The sequence below is a fragment of the Emys orbicularis genome, chromosome 7 (assembly GCF_028017835.1).
Source record: "Emys orbicularis isolate rEmyOrb1 chromosome 7, rEmyOrb1.hap1, whole genome shotgun sequence".
In the NCBI taxonomy this organism is placed as follows: domain Eukaryota; kingdom Metazoa; phylum Chordata; order Testudines; family Emydidae; genus Emys; species Emys orbicularis.
In genome coordinates this window covers 84046565-84066282 of record NC_088689.1, presented here as the reverse complement: position 1 = coordinate 84066282, position 19718 = coordinate 84046565, and the positions used below count along the sequence as shown (strand labels likewise).

General features: G+C 46.2%; 1 protein-coding gene across 2 annotated transcripts in view; it reads left to right on the top strand.

The window, feature by feature from the left end:
• RAD54L2 (RAD54 like 2) overlaps positions 1-19718 on the top strand; it is a 54486-nt gene that overhangs the window by 6866 nt on the left and 27902 nt on the right. Inside the window, exon 2 of one of the 2 annotated variants that reach the window (XM_065407886.1) lies at positions 2376-2393. The exons of the other annotated variant lie outside the window; for it this stretch is intronic. Within the exon in view, the coding sequence (XP_065263958.1) occupies positions 2376-2393 (18 nt within the window). The remainder of the gene's footprint in view (positions 1-2375; positions 2394-19718) is intronic. 2 annotated transcript variants of the gene reach the window in all.

Genomic DNA, 19718 nt, shown 5'->3' with positions numbered 1-19718 from the left:
GTTCTTCTGTAGCTCTTGTGGTCTGTCAGAAGACAGGATACTGGGCTAGATGGACCATTAGCCTTACCCAGTATGACCGTTTGTATGTTCTTATTGGAAGGTGAACAGCATGTAAGAAGTGGTAGGAAAGAAAAGGAGGGAACCATCACAGTTGGCAGAGACTATGTAAAATGGCCATTGTCCAGCTGTGGAGATCTTTCTTACTGTGTGTCTGTGTAATACAGTTGGGATATAACAAAAACATTGGATCCAAAGAAATTAGTGGAGGAGCAATTTCCTAGTTACTCTGACAAGACTGGCCTCACAAAAGGATATTCCGTAAATGGGCTTATCTATAATAAATTACCTCCCATGAAGAGATCATTTTATGAACTGACAGTTTCTGGCACGAGAACTCTACTTGAGTGTGCTGATGATATGTGGTGCATATTTGTCATTGTAAATGGTAATGACAACACTGGTTCTTTGCCTTGTATGGAAAAGTTCACTTCCACTCTCCATTGTAAGACACAGAAGGGAATGTGCTGTTTATTCAACCATGGAAAAGGAAAGACCTAGGTCATCCTATTTCTTTGATGCATTAGTCTTTCATTTTCCTGATGTTGCATCCTTATAACAAACGTGTTGTGGAAACCGCCCTCTTGTCATTCAGATGTCTGCCTTTAAATCTTACTTCCTAGTTTCATAAATGTGTTTGCTCAGACTTTCTGCTCATGCTTGGATCACTTGTACCAATCCCATTCATGTATTGTAAGGCCTGCTGCAGAGGCCTCGGCCTCATGTTTAAATTTTCCTAATATATTTGTCCCTGTTGGCCATTGCAAGCTTTTCCTGGAGGAAGTACAAGACTGGGCTGGATTTGAATCAGTTACATGGAGATGAAAGGCTCTGCATCCCATTCCCTAGCCTTTGAACCATCCAATTCCTCCTTTTACCGAGTTGATAACTTCTTCTCAATAAGATGTATACAGGCAAGTCCTAATTACTATACAGTCCTAATATGTTTCAAAGTTGTGATATACTCCAAAGCTGTAAAAATATTTTGATGCTTCTAAGTCTTCACTGAATTCGAATGCCATTGAAAATAAGATGCCTAATACCAATGGCTGTAATTGCACATAGCGCCAGTAGGTACTGCCCACGTTTCTGAAACAGACCTCTGAGTGAACTTCAGTCCTTAAATAAATGGATCATATTATACTATTCCACTCCTGGAGCCCCCCGCATATCTATGCCGGTATTTCTCAGTCACAGTCTGCTCTTGCTGATCCTCTCCTAGTATTGTCTACCAGTTGTTTCATGTTGCGGACTGTTGTTGTTCACGAAGAGATAGTTGACATTTTGTCAAACTGATTTGACATGCCACCTTTCTAGAGGTCGTATTGTTGCATTATACTGCTGTAGTGTTTAGTTTCTTGTGCTCCCTACTCTCAGTTGACAGAGTGAAAGACTTAAAATTATGTCCCCACAGTATTTTTCTTCACTGTAGCTAGGGCCCTTCATTTTCAGTTTTTAATTTATTTTATTTTTCCCGGGAATTTATCAGTGTTTATTACTACGACAACAAAAACAGGTGAAAATTGGTGGGGAAAAAAACTTTTTTTTTTTTTCCTAGGTAAATATCAGGGTTTATTTTGGTTGACGGAAGGACAGGAGGAAAAAGTATTCAGTAGATTAATGCTTTGATTAATGGAATTCAATGTGGTTTGCTGCAGAACTAAAACATGGGGCCACACTATTTGCACTGCTTACATGCAACTTCATCCTTTTCTCCAGTTTTTGTTTTTTGAAAACTTTCGAATATTTCCTTGTTCTGAAATGTATTCTGATTCAGATTTTCCTTTTCTTCCCATTTTAGTGTGTCACATCTTTAAACCGTTATCTACTAACAACTTGAAATGTGTATGTGATGGGCATGAGATTCAGATGCGCACACGTGCATGCCTGTTTGTTTATTGTGTGTATCTTCTAGACCAGGGGTAGGCAACCTTTCAGAAGTGGTGTGCCGAGTCTTCATTTATTCACTCTAATTTAAGGTTTCACGTGCCGGTAATACATTTTAACGTTTTTAGAAGGTCTCTTTCTATAAATCTATATTATATAACTAAACTATTGTATGTAAAGTAAACAAGATTTTCAAAATGTTTAAGAAGCGTCATTTAAAATTAAATTAAAATGCTGATCTTACGCCACCAGACTGTTCAGCTCGCTGCCAGCCTGGGGTTCTGTTCACCTAGACCGGCAGCGGGCTGAGTAGGACCTGCGGCCGGGACCCCAGACCTGGGGGTGGGTGTTTCAGGGGTCAGGGCAGAGGGCTGGGGGAGGGGGTGCAGGGCAGAAGGCTGGGGTGTGTGTGGGGGGGCATCAGGGCAAAGGGCTGGCGTGTGTGGGGGGTGTAGGGCAGAAGGCTGGGTGTGTGTTGGGGTGTGGGGGGTTCAGGGCAGAGGGCTGGGTGTGTGTGGGCATGCAGGGCAGAAGGCTGGGCGTGTGTTGGGGTGTGGGGGTGCAGGGCAGAGGGCTGGAGGTATGGGGGTGCAGAGCAGAAGGCTGAGTGTGTTTGGGGGGTTCAGGGCAGAGGGATGGGGCTGTGGGGGTGCAGGACAGAAGGCTGGGTGTGTGTTGGGGTGTGGGGGTTCAGGGCAGAGGGCTGGGTGTGTGTGTGGGGGTGCTCCCAGCCCCCCCTGGAAGGGATATGCCCTGTTCCACCCCCTTCCCCTAGGCTCCGTCCCTACCTCTCTCTGCCTCCTCTACGGAGCTGTGTGCACGCTGCCGCTCTTCCCCCTCCCCCTCGCTAGGGCCATCAGCTGATTGGCCAGGGACGGAGAGGAGGCGGGGCAGGAAAGCACCACGCTGGGGGAAGAAGCGGGGGAGGGGGGAAGCTTGGCTGCCGCAGAACCAAGCTTCTGCCTCCTGCCCCCGCAGGGGAGAGCGGGGGGCGGGGGGGCTGAGTGGTGCTGGGACCGGGACCGCATATGGGGAGCTGCGTGCCACTCAGAATCGGCTTGCGTGCCGTGTTTGGCACGCGTGCCGTAGGTTGCCGACCCCTGTTCTAGACTAATACATATCCTTACTTCAACAGACAGCTTTGCATATACACAGAGACTAATGTATTATCGTAATACACCTCTACCCCGATATAACGCGACCCGATATAACACAAATTCTGATATAACGCGGTAAAGCAGTGCTCCGGGGGGGGGGGGGGCGGCTGCGCACTCCGGCGGATCAAAGCAAGTTCGATATAACGCGGTTTCACCTATAACGCGGTAAGATTTTTTGGCACCCGAGGACAGCGTTGTATCGAGGTAGAGGTGTACATATATATCATGCAATGTATTGTATTTTCCTAATAAAACAATTTTTTAAAATATATTTGAATGATACAAAAGTAGGGTAAAAATCAGCAAAAACTGAATAATACTTTTTGTAAAACCTGGGATTTTTTTCGGTAAAAATCTGTTTAAACTGAAAACCAAGGGGCTTAACTGTAGCTGAGTAACAAGAGAAGAAATGTATATGCTTTCTACTCCCACCTTTTTTGAGAAAAGGGCCTTGCCGTCTCTTGTGATAACATCACGTCTGAGATGATCAGATGTTCAGTGAATGAGGTTTTTGTTTGTATTATAGTAATTTAAGAGTTCCCTAGTCAGTGGATGCTTCATTCCAGTCCATCACCCACAGGCACATTGCTTTCTACAATGATTGTTTTTTTCTGTGAATGGAATCTGACATGAAGAAGGTCTCTGTAGCAAGGTTAGTCATGCATAATCATTAGCTGTGTAGGGTGTCAAACATAGCCGTGAAAGCACTTGTTCCCTCCTGTCACCAGTGTTGTGGTGTGACAGCCCTGCTAGTACAGAGGAGTGACTTTCCTGTGTGTGAGGAGAAGAGGTGAGTGGGATTTCCCCAGGCCCCCCCAGAGGGGATGTACACCCCCCTGAATTTCCCCAGCACCCCCCCTCCCCAAGTTACATGCAGTGTTGCCAATTAGTCTTTGGTTGGAAATTTGAATTGAAATTGAAACATTAATACACACTTTAAAAGCATATACAGTATATGAGAAAATACTTGTACCTGAGAAATCATAATGGGTTTGAAAAGTTTGAACAAAGACTAGCTTCCTCATACAGCTGTTATTTATGACAGTGTCGGTGCATTTGCTTTGGCTATATTGGCCTACCTTATAATTTCAAATTATGATTTGTAAGCAAGGTCTGAATGAGCTCTCCCCTGACAGCTAGTGATGAGCCAGGAGTGAGTGTAGAGGCTTCAGGATCAGACTGTATTTACATGAACACACCTACTCTGCCTAAGTATCCAGCAGACAGAGCTGTGCTGCCCAAGTGATCAATTTTGGCTGGTGTTGGGTTACAATGGGCCTCCGCTTCAACCCCAAAAAGTGCACCTCCCTCCAGGTGGACGGTGGCACCAGGGCGCTGGTCCGGCTGTCACGGTTCCTGATCCAGGGCGAGTCCATGACTTCCCTCGAAGAGGGAGAGGTATACCAACACCTCGGCACACCCACAGGAGTCCGCGTCCGACAGACCCCCAAAGACACCATCGCGGAGATCCTGTGAGACACGGCCCAAATCGACTCCTCCCTGCTCGCCCCCTGGCAAAAGATCAACGCCCTCAATGCCTTCCTGATCCCCTGCATCTCCTTTGTCCTCAGGGGATCGGCCGTAGCCAAGGTACCCCTGAACAAGGCCGACAACACCATCAGACAGCTGGTGAAGAAGTGGTTCCACCTTCCCCAGAGGGCCAGCACGGACATCATCTACATTTCCCTCTGGCAGGGCGGCGCCAACTTACCTCGGATGGGTGACCTGTGCGACGTGGCGGTGATGACCCACACCTTTCGCCTCCTGACGTGCCCGGACCCGACAGTGAGGAGCATCGCGCAGGAGGCCGTACAGGGCGTGGTCAGGAAACGCATCGCCAGGGCCCCCTCCGAGCAGGACGTTGCCACTTACCTCAGCAGCTCCCTGGAGGCTGAGTTCGGGAGAGAGGGGGGAGACCTCCTCTCTCTGGTCCCGCACCTGCAACGCCTCGAGACGCCTGGGTAAGAAGATCGGCTGCTGCTGGAAATGGTGCGAGGAGCGCTGGGAGCTGGGAATACTGGTGCCACGCGTAAAGACCCCGGACTACACCATCGTCACCCCGACCGCCAGAGCTATGTTGGAAAGGTCCCTGAAAGAAGCCATCCGCTGCCACTATGCCGAGAACCTCAATCGGAAGCCGGACCAGGGCAAGGTGTTCGAGGTGTCCAGCAAGTGGGACACCAGCAACCACTTCCTTTCTGGGGGCAGCTTCACCAGGTTCGCCGACTGACGGTTCGTCCACAGGGCCCGACTCAACTGTGTTCCCCTCAACGGAGCCATCCGCCACGGCAACCGGGACAAGTGCTGCAGGAAGTGCGGTTACGCAAACGAGACCCTGCCCCATGTCCTGTGTGGATGCAAACAGCACTCCGGAGCCTGGCGGCACCGCCACAACACCATCCAAAACCGGCTGGTGAAAGCCATCCTGCCGTCCCTGGGGAAGATCACCCTCGACTCCGCCATCCCCGGGACAGACAGCAGACTGCGACCCGACATCGTCGTGACGGACGCAGAAAAGAAGAAGGTCCTCATTGTAGACGTCACAGTGCCTTTTGAAAACCGGTCACCGGCCCTCCACGAAACCCAAGCACGGAAGGCGTCAAAGTACACCCCGCTGGCCGAGCGCCCAGGGCTACGAGGTCCAGATACATGCCCTGATCGTGGGAGCCCTGGTCTCGTGGGACCCCCACAACGAGCCGGTTCTGAGAGCGTGCGGAGTCGGTTGACGCTACGCCTGGCTCATGAGACAGCTCATGGTGTCCGACACCATCAGGTGGTCCAGAGACTTTTATACGGAACACATCACAGGACACCGCCAATACCACACTGAGTAACTGAGACCGCTGACCAGGGAAATAATCCACTTCCTTCTCTGACAGGCCAAGGGATGCACCCCACCCATGTACTTATCTGCTACACCGATACTGACTTGGACTCCTTATTCATTCTATTGGTGGCGTACCGGAGCCCACTTATCCACTGACACTTTAAAAACTCTTGCACCCCGATCTGGGTCTATGCCGGTTATGTGATATGTATGTATCTCTTCACCCTTGCAACCGATACCTGTAATCCCTCATAACCCAAGCCTGACCCCAGATGTACAGTACCTTCCCTCTTAACTTGTGTATATTTAATTTTAAACATTCACTTTAAATGTGGGGGTCATGAAATGTTGTTATCCTTATTGTATGAGTAAAAGGCAGCAGAACTGTACTTAGCCTGCCTGAATGAGGGAGTCTTCCTCAGTGCTTAATGTGTGTGAGGGCTTGCCAGGGCTGAGCCCAGCACCTCTAGGCTTAGCAGTTCATAGCCCGGGGATCTTTGGGCTTGCCACATCAGTTATGAAAGTAACAAACTTGCTTAAGCTCCGGCACTTCTTTCATTACAAATTAAGCACTGGTCACCCGCAACTGAACTGCACTCCCTAAGCAGGAGGTTTGGATGCCGTATCCTAGTTGAGAGAGAGAGAGAGAGAGGGTGGGGCACAGGTGTTTTGCTTGGTGGTGTGGGCTTTACCTAAGAGTCACAGGCACTATTTGACTGCCCCTCTCTCCTGTTTAGAGAGAGAGATGGTGTTGCATCCCTGTCCATCCTTGTTAATAACCACTGATGGACTTAACTTCCATGAACTTATCTAGTTCTTTTTTTAAACCCTGTTATAATTTTGGCCTTCACAACATCCCTGGCAAAAAGTTCCATGGGTGACTGTCTGTTGTGTGAAGAAATACTTAGTTTTGTTTGTTTTAAACTTGCTGCCTATTAATTTCATTGGGTTGAACCCTGGTTCTTGTGTTAAGTGAAGGGGTAAATAATACTTCCTTATTCATTTTCTCCACACCAGTCAAGATTTTATAAGCCTTTGTCATATCTCCCTTAGTTGTCTCTTTCCCAAGCTGAACAGTTCCAGTCTTTTTAATCTCTCCTCATATGGAAGCTGTTCCATGCCCCTACTCATTTTTATTGCTCTTCTCTGCACCTTTTCCAATTTCAATATATCTTTTTTGAGAAGGGTGACCAGAACTGCACGTAGTACTCAAGATGTGGGCATATCATGGATTTATATAGTAAAATTGGAGGAGCTTGGTTTGCCAGACTGATCAGCTAAGCCAATACTGACAACCTATATGAAAAGGCTGGAAAACGCCATGCATCTGGACTGCATCAACATGCAGAAAGCCTTATAAGCCAGTCACTGCCAAAGCCAATTTTAGAAGAACTTAATGAGACTGTTAAGAATGCTGGAGACACAACTCAGTTTATGTGAACCAACATGGCTGTTGCATCATACTTTCTTTTTAAGCAAGAGATACCACACACTGCAAACTGGAGGTCAGTGTTAAGTGCATTGTCACTTGTTAATCCTGAAGTTGGACACTGGTTTCAAACAAGACTGGCAAATGCTCGCTATCTTTCTGGAAAAAACAACTCAGCTGACTCTCTAGAAGCATGCGGTACAACAATGAAAGACTCAGCAGCTGAAAAAGTGAAGAACTCTCTCACCATATTCAAAAAATGTGCATACATGGCTGATGAATGCACCAATGCAAATACGCATCAAGTATTACGTCATTGCGTATGTTATCTTGTTGTCCGTGATAGGCTAGTAGATACAGTTTAGATGTTCAGGTTATAGAAGATAACACCATCAGCTGCATCTGTGACATCTTAGAAGAGTTAAATGCTTGTAAATTGAACCCCAAACAGATGGCTGCTTATGCATTTGATGGAGCTGCAAACTTCTCTGGAAGACATGGTGGATCACAAGCTTTGCTGAGAGAAAAGTGTAACCCTAATCTCTCCTATACACACTGCAGAGGCCATGTACTCCAGCTAGCGCTAGTACGAGCTGCAGAATCTTCATTAAAAGCTATAAATGTAATGGCTTCTTTATACTCTTGGACTCTTGCTGAAAAAAAAAAAAAGAAAAAAAAAATTAAAAGGACTGAATGTCTTGGAAACAAATAGAAGATACACTGGGACTGAAGTTCTAATTAGACAAACCTGGGAAAACCTGCTGGCTTTCTCATGAGCGATTCTTGGCTGTTGTCTTAAAATTACTGCAACCGTTATTACTGGCTTTGGAAAGTATCCAACAAGATAGGACAGATCTAAGTAGTGAGGTTGGTGGGCTACTTTTGTTACTAAGTTCAGAGAAGACTATCGCCATTTTCTCTCTTGTAAGTCTACTGTTGAAACCACTTGGGTCATTAAACAATGTCATCCAGGCATCTGCTACAACAGTAATAGATCTCTGTCCATCAATAGAAGCTACCCTTGGATCAATCAGAAATATCCATTGAAAATGTACTGGAAAAAACAAAGACTTCAGTCCAGAAGTTGACTAATGAAGGTACTTATATTGACTCCATAAGTGACGATGACAAGAAGTGTTTAAGGCAGCTGAAAAAGTACACAGACTTGATTCTTACAAATCTACAATAGCGATTTCTGGATTCTACTCCACCTCCATGTAGCTTTTATAGATACCTGTCTTATAAAACACCTACAGTTGAGTGGAGTGAGGCACTACCAGAATGGGGCTGCCATGTGATCATGACAGAATAGAAAATTTTGAACACAGAGGAATATCATACAACGAACTAATGAAGATTTAACTTCAACTTCTTCTTTATCATCACTAGTGGTTCGACCCAATCTTTGTGCTATGTTTCCTGGGATGAAAGAAGTAGGAATTCATCTCTTGCTACTCCCAGTCACAACAGCTACAGTTGAGCATTCTTTTTCCTCATTGAATAGAATTTTGTGTTCTGAAAGAAGTCGCCTTCTGCCTGATCATGAGCATATCATGAAGAACTGGAAGTAACGGACACACAAGAAGACACCAAAGAGTTGTAAAAAAATTACAACAAGAAACAAAGAAGGATGTAGATGTTGTGCTTCATAGTAGGCTTGAGTAGCCAACTTTAATTTCTGGGGTGATTTTAAAACATGAGTTAAATCTAATAAAATGGTTGTGAAACATTTTTCAGTTTTTATTATGATGCCATACAGCCCACCTTCATCCTTGCAGTCTCAACCCTCATCGGTCCTCACTCTCGCTCCCCCCCCCCCCCCGTATATTCGAACACCCCCCGTAATTTCAATTCCTGGGGAAAACACTAAAGGTCTGTCTCTTACAACCCCCCAAATCTTATTAGTGGCATTTTCATTGTGTTCAGATCCTTCGCGGGGTATGGTATAAAACATGTTAATGTAAGGAAAAAATAAACAGGTTACTCTGTTGTCTGTTGTTGTGTAAGAAGGTTACAGGTTCCTGAGTTATTTTTTCCAGTCTTCCAGTTTCACTTGCGTGGTCTGTTTTAGGTTAGCAAACACCATGTGAGCAGTTAGCAAAATCACAGATAACAAAACTCTTCCCAAAGCCAAAGACTACTTATTTTCTAATTTCCCCTTTTCCCTTTGCCCTGATCATCTCTGGTGTATAGTTGAGATTCTGTGCATCTCTGGCTGTAGATTTCCTGTTGCCTGTTGGAATTCCCCCTCTGTGGGGCCCCAGTTGAGTTTGAATGGTTATGTAAGGAGTTTTGTTTTATTCTGGTCTGCGCCTCAGCTGCTGTTAGTTGAAACGGATTGCAGGCAGAGTGAATGGGATCAGATCTGAGCAGCGTGCAACTTTGCTGCTCAAGCCACCAGAGAGAGAAGAGACGCCTGCCCGCATACACACACGCACCTCACTTACATGCTCTTCTTCTGCCTTTTAAAACCTTCCCCTTTCTCAAGAGCGGCTGGGGTTACTGCCTCTGACTTAGCACATGTGCTGATCCCAAGCTAACAGGACAGAACAGTTCTGGTGATTGGTTCCTAGCTATCCAGTGCCTACCTTACGCTGGGCTGTGCAGTTTGAGTATCTGAGCAAGGGAGGGAGATAGTGACACTTCTACTGAGGCTAGAAACCAGGCATATTTAACCAGTATTAGAACAGTGACCCCACTCAGCCACAGCTGAGTTCTGGAGGATATATGCTCACAGATTCCCACACACCGGGCTTGTGGAACAGAGCACTAAGTACTATTTACCAAAGTTATTTTCAGGAATATGAAGCACCAGGATTTTACTTAGCCTGTGTTCCGCCCTGGACTACTTTGTCACAGGGCATTTTCCCAGTTACACATTCACAAAGCTAACAGAGCATCTTTAGTTCTTACTGTGCTCCTGGCAGAGATAACAAACTGTTGGGAGTGACTAGAAACTTTTGGCCTGAGGACCCTGAGACTAGAATAGCTGAGGAGGCTGATAACTTCTTGCCATATTGACCTGCCGGTAAAACGCTGAACCAGCTACTCGGTCACTGACAGAGATCTTGCCTCAGTCAGCAGAGTACAGTGAGCAGCATGTTACTCTTGGATGAGTCTCAGCAGTTTCCAGGTAAGATGCAGGGTTTTTTGTTTTTTTGTCTTTCTTTTACTTCTTTATGGTGACACTATTCATTTTAATACCTCCATGTTGGGATATGGCATTTGATACTTGGAGAGCGCCCCCTAGAATCGCTCACTTGGGATCCAAGGGAGTTTTGCGAGGCACGGTTTTTGATTTGGCATTTGTCTGACAGTGATGAATTTGGCTCAGTTTTCAGGGCCTTTCAATGCACATATAATTCTGACTGAGCAAATTTAAGAAAAATGTTCCTTGCGTAGTATTATTTGTTTATTTATTTGCATTACTGGTTTTGTTTGTAAAATTGACGTTTTTAGTAAAGGAAGTAATAAAACCTCCTGTATCTGTCTGACGGGATCACAGCTCTAGTTTCTGCAGCTCTTTGAGTTGTAGGAGTAGTTATTTAGTGAACAAGGATGTCATATTTTCAGTATCCTCTGTCCTTTTCACTTTTTTGATGCATTTCTTGCTTTTTCCTCTGTTCCTGATGGAGTTCTAAGAACACATGTTAGTGAAATACTTGCTGAGAGAGGATGGTGATAACATATTGAAGCCACTTGCTACTTGTTAAACCCTTGCTGACAACTGCAATACCTCAGGTCACTGGTCAAGCAATATATGATCTCTCTAGCACCATTCCCTATTTCCTAGCAGTCTCTAATTTGTGTCTGGTTGCTGAGAACTGCTCAGCGCTTTTTTTCTTTGTTTTCCCACTCCCATTAAGGGGGATGTGCTAGGGAATATCGACATATAGTTTGCTTCATTGAGATGGAGCCTCTAAAATTGGTCTCTAATGTGAAGAAGTAACATTTGAGAGAAACTTCTCTTTTAGCCATTCACACTTACTGTACTACATTTTGGTTTTAGTATCAGGTGGGCCCTATATCAAAGATAGAGCTCTTTTCTTCTTACCCCACCGGAAGGATATAGGTTATGGGATCTATTGCTCTATCTCATGAACCTCATGTAAAGGAGACAATGGACTCTTCAGGGTCCACCTTTAAGTTCCCTATCATTCATAGGGCCCCATGCGTGTGGTCCTCGTTTGGAGTAAAAGCAAGCAGTTCAGTGTGTGTCTGACCAGTAAACAGCCTCATGAAGTCTTATTAGAATCCATTTTGTTCACTTTATATGCGTTTTATCTGGAACAGTGACTGTGCAGGCAGGATGAGTTAACCAAATCTGGAAGGGAGGGCATGGATAGAAAAGGGAAGGGGATTAAGTTCAGAATGACTTGGATATACTAGGAATATGGAACATATAAATGATTTATGCAACCCGATGTAGGGTAACAGAGCTTAAGATGGGGAAAACATAAGAAGGGAAGGTGGTTTCAATGGTGATACACTTGAGGTTACAGATTAGAGATGAGGAGAGCTCCGGGTTAGAGTAAAACCAAGAATTATAAATGGAAAGATCTAGTTGGTGAAAGTTATGAAAGCTAGGGCAAGACCACAGATTAGTCCTGCACAGCATCGTATAACACAGGGATTGGAGTTTGAGGCTTGAGCTCTGTCCTAGATTCCAGGCTGTCAGAGCACAGACAGCTCTGAGGGTTGAGGGAGCATTTTGCTTGTGTTCTGCAGCAGTCCCTATCCGGCTGGTGTGTTCTGGAGCAGTCCCTCTCCAATGGCAAGGATGTTTGCAATGGTACAAGTTTTTGGGAAGGATTCATTTAGAGGATCCTCAGGACTTGGGTTTCCTGCGTCGTGTGTGTGTGGGGGAGGTATGGGGGGGGGGAATAAAATTCTAGGATGCTTCACGAAGTTAAGTTAGAATAGTTTCCCATTCTTATTTATTTGTATTGGCATAAAGCCCTGATCAGAGATCGAACACTGTGTGCGTACTAAATTTTAATAATCCTCATCAGTGATACTTTACGTTTTGTAGCCACTTTCCATCTCAGGATCTCAAAGTGCCTTGAAAACAATTCAGCCTTACAGTTACCCCTGTGAGGTAGGGAATCACCCTTACCCCCATTTAATAGTGGGGAAAAGCTCAGGCACAGAGAGGTTAGGTAATTTGCACAAGATCACACAATGTGTCAGTGGCAGAGCTAGGAATAGAACTCAGATATCCTAACTCCTGAGTTTGGTTCTGCACAGATTGGTGCTTCCTCTCCTCTCTCTCTCTCTCACGTGGCTCTTGATTGGTCTAATTCAATACACTGCTCTTTAGGGGTAGATCAACCAGTATGTGCTGGACACACAGCATTTGTGTTACCAGTTGTCAGCGCTGCATTTTGTAACATGTTTTTGGATCTGGAAATTTTACAAATTTGTATGGTACCACCATGTGGTGAAATTTTGTGGTGTTACTGTACACTGTCTGCACCCTTTTTCAGCTGAGTATATCATCATGTAGGGTAAATGACTGACTGCTAACGAAAAAACCAGACCACAAGACCCCTTCTCTGTGATGGCAGCGCTGACTGTAATATCTCCCTTCAGTGAGCCCAGTGCACGACCAGTGCTTGTCGTGGGAACACCGTTTTCTTTGTGGAAGCTATTGAGCCAATTGTTCCTATCTTAAATGTTATGGGTCTGGGGTAGATAGTGATGTCTCCTCTTGACATCATGGCTGCTTCTTCAGGCTTTGACTGATGTGATTCTTCTGATCACTGAACACTTTTGCAGCCCTTTTGTGTTCTGTGTCAGCTTGGTTCAATGCTCCTGTCTCAGAGTATGCTGAACAGCACCAATATTTTAGGAATGAACCCAGAAACAAATAGTTCTCCAAGCTCTGATGTTTCATCCCAATCTTATTCAGCTTTTCAAGGTGCTTTCTGTTATTCTTCTGGCCGCGGAGAACAGGAGAAATGCTAAGGCACAGCAATGACACAGTGACTCAGACTCTTGAATTTGCATCTTTCTTCAAGTGAAGTCTTTCTAATTAAACAAAGTCCATAAGAATTCCCCTGAAATTATTTTATGGACTGAAGCAGAAAGTGGCAATTGAGTTGGAGGTCTGTGGGTTTTTTAATTCTAAATACCATATCCATTTTTCCAGTAAAAATTATGTTTAAGGAAGGAAGCCTAGTCTAGTGGTCTGAGTGTAGGACCAGGGCTAGGAATTCAGGAGTTCTCATCTCCGCTCTGATACTGACTCTGGCTTCAGGGAAGCTTCCTAATTTCATTGCCTCATTTTCCCTGTCTGTAAAATAGGCATGATATTTACCTGCTTCACATAGCTATCCTGAGGATCGATTAATGCTTGTTAAAGCCCTTTGACATAAAATGCTATGTAAGTGCCAGGTATTATTGTTTCACCATTCTTCCATTGCACCATTGCCACCATAAACAATACCAGTGATGGCAAAGGGGCACTCAGACACTGAAGGATACTTTGTGAAGGGATTGTCTTTCATGCAGCTCTTTAAACACTGATCAAGATTAAATATCCTTTTTTCTAAACAAGCCCTGAATGAGGCTGTGGTGAGGGCTGGGAGCAAAGATTAGCATAAAGTTCTATTTGCTGTAGTTGCTTTTTTTGCTGTTTTGGTGGCCTTGGAAGCGTGTGGCAGCAATAATCCCCTCTTTATTATCTCTCATTACCCTGAGGCTATCCTAGTATAAAATTAATACCATGACTCCCAACCTCCTACAGTAAACTAATCCTTATGTAATCATTGCATAAGGCAAAATGCCTGCTCCCTCACCTTCTCTGCTCATCCTGTTTTCCAAGCCCCTGAATATTACATGGATCTACAAAAATAATGGTAGTTTCAAGACTGACCCACCTTGCAGGACACAAGATAAGCCGAGGAATATTTCTGTTTACTGGGGCTGAAATTTTCAACTTGGCTGCCTAGATCCATATTTAAGCATTTAAATGAAAATGGCCTTATTTTTAGAGGTTCTGAACTTCCATTGAAGTCAGTAGGTGCTCTGTGTAAAATCAGGTCACTTTTTATTTTGATACCTAATTTTTGGCAGCCTAGTTTAAGAAATATATCCTGGGTTACTAGGATACTGGTTAACTGGGCTAACAAGAAGGCGAGGTTTCAGTGCCTTCCTACATACAGTTACTGAAGTAGCAGCTTGCTGAAAACTTCTCGGCTCTGGAGACTGAAACATTTCCTGGCTTTATAGCATTGGAGTCATGCAGACGTTAGTTTTGTCTAACTAAATTGGGTGTGGAGGAGGATGATTGGAAGGACAAATGTGAGTGAATCACAGATGGGTTAATACTAGATGATGGAGGACAGTTCCAGGATTTTGGGGTGTATTGGCTAGTGCCTGAATTGTGTGTGTATGAGAGGGTGGTTGCATTTAATATTTTGAGGGTAGTGATTATAAAAGTCGATACATTCTAGATTTTATAATAGGGATGCTGGATAATAAAGCCCTGCATTTCTCTGGGTCCTTCCATCTGAGGATCACAAAGCACTATGTGAATATTTAATTGAGCTTTACAACATCCCCGTTGGGGTGACAGTACATCTGTGTCAAAGCTAGAAATAGAAAGCAGGTTCCCTAGCTCTCAGTCCTGGGCTCTAGCCATTAGACCATGGTTCTTGGCATAGATTAGGAAGAGGATGTTATTTGAACAGTGGCATGCATTTCAAATTTTGTGTGTTGGGAGTACTGTTGTCTAGCACCTAGACTAAGACGGGAGCTGTTATGGGATGGATGTAGTTATACATAGCTTGGTCTTGGCTGGAACAGCTACCTGCTTTCCTCCTTCAGCTCAGGGCGTTGATGTTTGTAAGTGTGTTTCCTACAAAAGCTTATATAAGTGCTCTTTAGTGTTTATGTAACTCGGGTCTCTTTAGTGTATGCAGCAGTGAGGCCGGGCCAGAACAAGAGCTTTTGGATATCTGGGATCTGGTTCTGCTTGCATAATCCCAGGGTTAGAAGATACATTGTCTGTCACCAAAGTTGGCCTTTTGATGTTCCAGTTTGCCTCTAAGCACTCTTGGCCCTTTTCATTCCTTCTCCATTTTTGTGTTGCTTCTCGTCTCCTTTTTTTCTGTTTGGTTCTTCTTACTTGTGAATGATTCTTTCGGGCCAGGAAATAAGTTTTCTTGTGTAGCATACATCATCTGCAACTGATGCACTATGAAAAACTCAGAAAAAGAGAGGGAATTTTTTTTTAAAAATTTTAAACTTCCAGTGTTGTGGGTTCCTTCACACCCAGAAGGAATTTGGAGATCACGCTCCTCCTCTCCCTTCAAGATTTCCCCTTTGCTTACTTCCACCCCTATAACTGTGTCCTGAAGAGTCTTCAGAGCCTGTTAACATGTTATCCCTCCATCCCTGAGCCAGATGGGAGTCCTATTATACAAAGCGCTCTACCTTGTTCCCTCTCTCTGCAGGCCCCAAGGATGCTGCCTTTATACTACAGTGAGTGATCACTTTATAAATATCTAGATAAATGAAAAATGTGTTACTAGAACTGCAAGTGAAGTTGTTTGTTACGCTCATCCAACCTACTTTGCCTCTAGTTTTTGAGACCGGTACAAAAGAGAGACCTGGCGTTGTTAACTCCTAGATAAGTCAGCAGTGCTAATGAGGACAGCAGAGTTGATCTGTGTGCTGTGTGACAGGCCAGAGGAAGCATCAGTCATCAGAAGGAAAGCTCCAGGGCTTGAGCATGTGCAGACTGGAAGATTCACTTTTGTGCCTCAGAGTATAGCCGTGATCGTGACTCATAGCAAGGTACAAGCTATAGCAGCCTACACTGTGTGCAAATCTGAGGAGTGAGAGTGAGTGGGAATTAGGTTATGTACCCTCTAATAATTGCTTTTCATACAATCTTCATTTCTTTCGTCAATGAGGGCAAGGTGTAGGCTATGCTAAGAGAGGCTGCTGTGCTGCCTGCTTTGCTGCCTGCTTTGCAAGGGATCAGAGTTTAGGGTCCCTAAGCAGTGGTGACCGACTTCTTTGCCCAGCTGAGGTCAAGATGAAGCATTGCCTGCTGGGAGCAGTAGTCTCTGCAAGTTGCATCTCTGCAACAAAGACTTTGCTATGCACTGCAGACTTCTGAGCTGCATGGGGCTACTCCTGCAGGGTGAGGGGATGCCTCACTTGGCTCTTTAGCAAACTTCTCCAGTGGAGTGACATTGAAAGTTGTTTTCTGCAGTCCTCTGTTCAGTCCCCACAAGGCAGGGGTGCCAGAACAGGGAGGGCCAGGGGGCCATGGCCCTCCAACTTTCTGAAAGTGGAGAGGCCTGGCCTGTCCACTTTTCACCACCGGCCCCACCCCTCCTCTTTCCCCCCAGACCCCGACCAGCTGGGGAGCTTGAGCAGCTGTGGGGAGCTGCAGACCCTCCATTTGCCTGGGGGGGGGGGGGGGGGCAGAACAGCCCCAGGCCCGTGTCCTGGCCTCCTGGACCTCCCACCCAGGGCAGGTGAGGGTTCATGGCTCCTCACAGCTGCCCGGGTGGCTCTTACCGTGGCTTCGAGGCCTGGACCCCCAAGCCAGAGCTGGGTCAGGGTAAGAGTCGCGTGGGCAGCTGTGGGGAGCGAGGGTCCCTCCACCTGCCCTGGGCGGGGAATCCGGGGGGTGGGGACACGGGCTGGGGAGGGCAGGCTCCCCGGCTTCTGGCTTGGCCAGGGGTGGGGCCTTGGGGGGAAGAAGGGGATGGAGTGGGGACACGGGCTGGGGAGGGCAGGCTCCCCGGCTTCTGGCTTGGCCAGGGGTGGGGCCTTGGGGGGAAGAAGGGGATGGGGCAGGGCCCCCCCCACTTTTGGGAAGGTGCCGCCGCCCCTGCCAGAAGGTAGGCTTGAGTGGGGAAAATAGGAAAGGGGAAGTAGAGTGACTAGAAAAGAGCTGAGTACCTGGAGAAGCAAAAAATGCAGGACAGAGAAGAGAATGTGAGTGAGAGAAAAGAGGAAGATAGCAAAAGCTAAGAATGAAATGTAGCGGATCACAGACGTAGGTGAAAGGGCTAACTGTGATGGATACTGGTTGTAGAGCTGGCTGTCTATACAGCATGATGATCTATTCAAGGGGAGGGGCGGGGGAGATTTCTTGTGTAGTCCCCTTGGCCCTGCTAGCTTTCGGGGGACCAGGAAAGAGTGGTTGTATATGTGTGCTGGGGTGGGTGGGTGTGTCAGCTTATGTAATGGTTACATAATTAGTTCTTTGTTAGGCTGCTCTGGGTGGGAGGGGCCTAAAGCTGCTTTGTTGCTTGAAGGGCTGAGGCTGATTATTTTAAAACGAGAACAAAGTCTTATTGCTCTCCAATTAGCTGGCCTGATAGAAACTGCAGAGGTTTTCAAAGACTCTGGACCCTGTGAGCTGGTGAGGTCTGTTTTCTTTTCCTTCCCTAAGAGAGGTGGATTAATTTGTTTGGGCACATATTGCCAGGGATTATCACAGAATAATGGAAATGCAAGGCTGGAAGGGACCTCTAGAAGTCATCAAGTCCAGCCCCTTGTGCTGAGTGAGGCAAGACCAAGTAAACCTAGACCATCGCTCTCAGGTGTTTGTTCAATCTATTCTCAAAAACCTCCAGTGATGGGGATTCCGCAGCCTCCCTTGGAAGCCCATTCCAGTGCTTTATAGCTTTATAGTTATAAAGTTTTTCCTAGTATCTAACCAAAATCTTCCCTCCTGCAGATTAACCCCATTACTACCTGTCCTTCCTTCAGTGGACATGGAGAACAATTGATCACCGTCCCCTTTATAATGCTGCTTAATATATTTGAAGACTGTTATCAGGTCCCCCTCAGTCTTCTTTTGTCAAAACTAAACATGCCCAGGAAAAGAATAAAATGGAGTTCCTGACCACATTGAGCACCAACACCTAAAGTGGCCTCGAGGCCTACCTGCAGTCTGGCAGTGGTTGCAGCATGGGCGGTGGGTGAACCACGGGCTTGGGGAGGCTAGCACCCGGCCTGGCCCCCCTTCTGCCTCAGGCTCCCCCCTTCTGCCCCTCCCAAGCCCAGCACCCCCCAGCCCTGGGTCCCCTGAGTCCCTCCAGCCTAAGAGCACCTGGCAGGCGGCACAGACCCCACCCCCACCCCAAAGCGCCGGGCAGGCGGCACACGCACCCCCAGCCCTGGAGCACTGGGTGGGGCAGCAGCACGTGGCCTTCCCCCCCCCCCCCCCCACTCCCCCCAAGCCCTGGAGCACCCGGCGGGTGGCGTGCAGACCCTCCTTCCCCCCCAGCTGGAGACACAGCCCCAGCACAGGGGGCTCCCCCAGTGCTGGGTGGCCCCGTCCCAGCCTCCCTTGCCCCAACCCCAACAGGCTTCACTTCCCGGAAGAGAAGCAGCCTGCCTGGGCTGGGGCCAACTAGCAGCAGGAGGGGGCCTTGGGGTGGAGTGTGAGCGGGGACACATGGGGCTGTTTGGGGAGGCACAGCCTTCCTCAGCCTATTATACACGCCGCCCATGGATTGGAGAGGAAGCAGTTGACTCTCCACCATGGAGTCTGCAAATATCAAGTGTAGTCCATGCTCCTCTGTGCACTTATAGCTGCTGTGCAGGACAGAACTGTGTGAAGTGTATACTGTACACCACAGATAGGCTTGGAAAGATTAGATTTTTATTGGTAAATATCGGTAAACGCTGGTGTCACTGTACACACACAAACCCATGAAAAATATATCCAGCAATAATGATAGAAATTTACTGATTGGGAAAGTAAGAAAAATGCTGCTTGAGAACTTATTAGAGTTTGATTTAAGGATATTTACTTCGTATATTTTGACATGTGATGTTGACCGTTTGTGTTTTAACAGTTACAAAGCTTTAACTTTTTGAATATCAACATCTACTCACATTAAATAATTGTCTGATCCCCCCCCCTTAGTTTTCCACAACTGTGAATATTTAAATACATGAAAATAAAAAATGCTTAAAACCTATAATTTTGCACAACTGCCTAACCATAGAGAATATGAACCTGCTCCTGGTAGTTGTGCTGCGCATTGTGGGATATTTGCAACAATCCCCGGGGCTTTCAACAGTGGCTGCAGGGGCTGTGTATGGTTGTGGTACACTTTGTGCACCTATCAGAAGATGCTTGCTGTGTATGCTGTACACCACTGCAGCTTCCACCTGTTCATTTGCAGCAGTAAAAGTTGCAACAGTGCAATTCTATAGTGCAGACAGAGCATATATGGGCAGGTCTACACATCTGAGTTAGGAGACCTAATTACAATGCAGCTGTCCTCTGATTGTTAGAAAACCATTCTAATCTCTCGTGCAGATGGGGTGTGTCCAAGGTCCAGGTACAGAACACTGTCATGATCCTGTCTGCCTTACA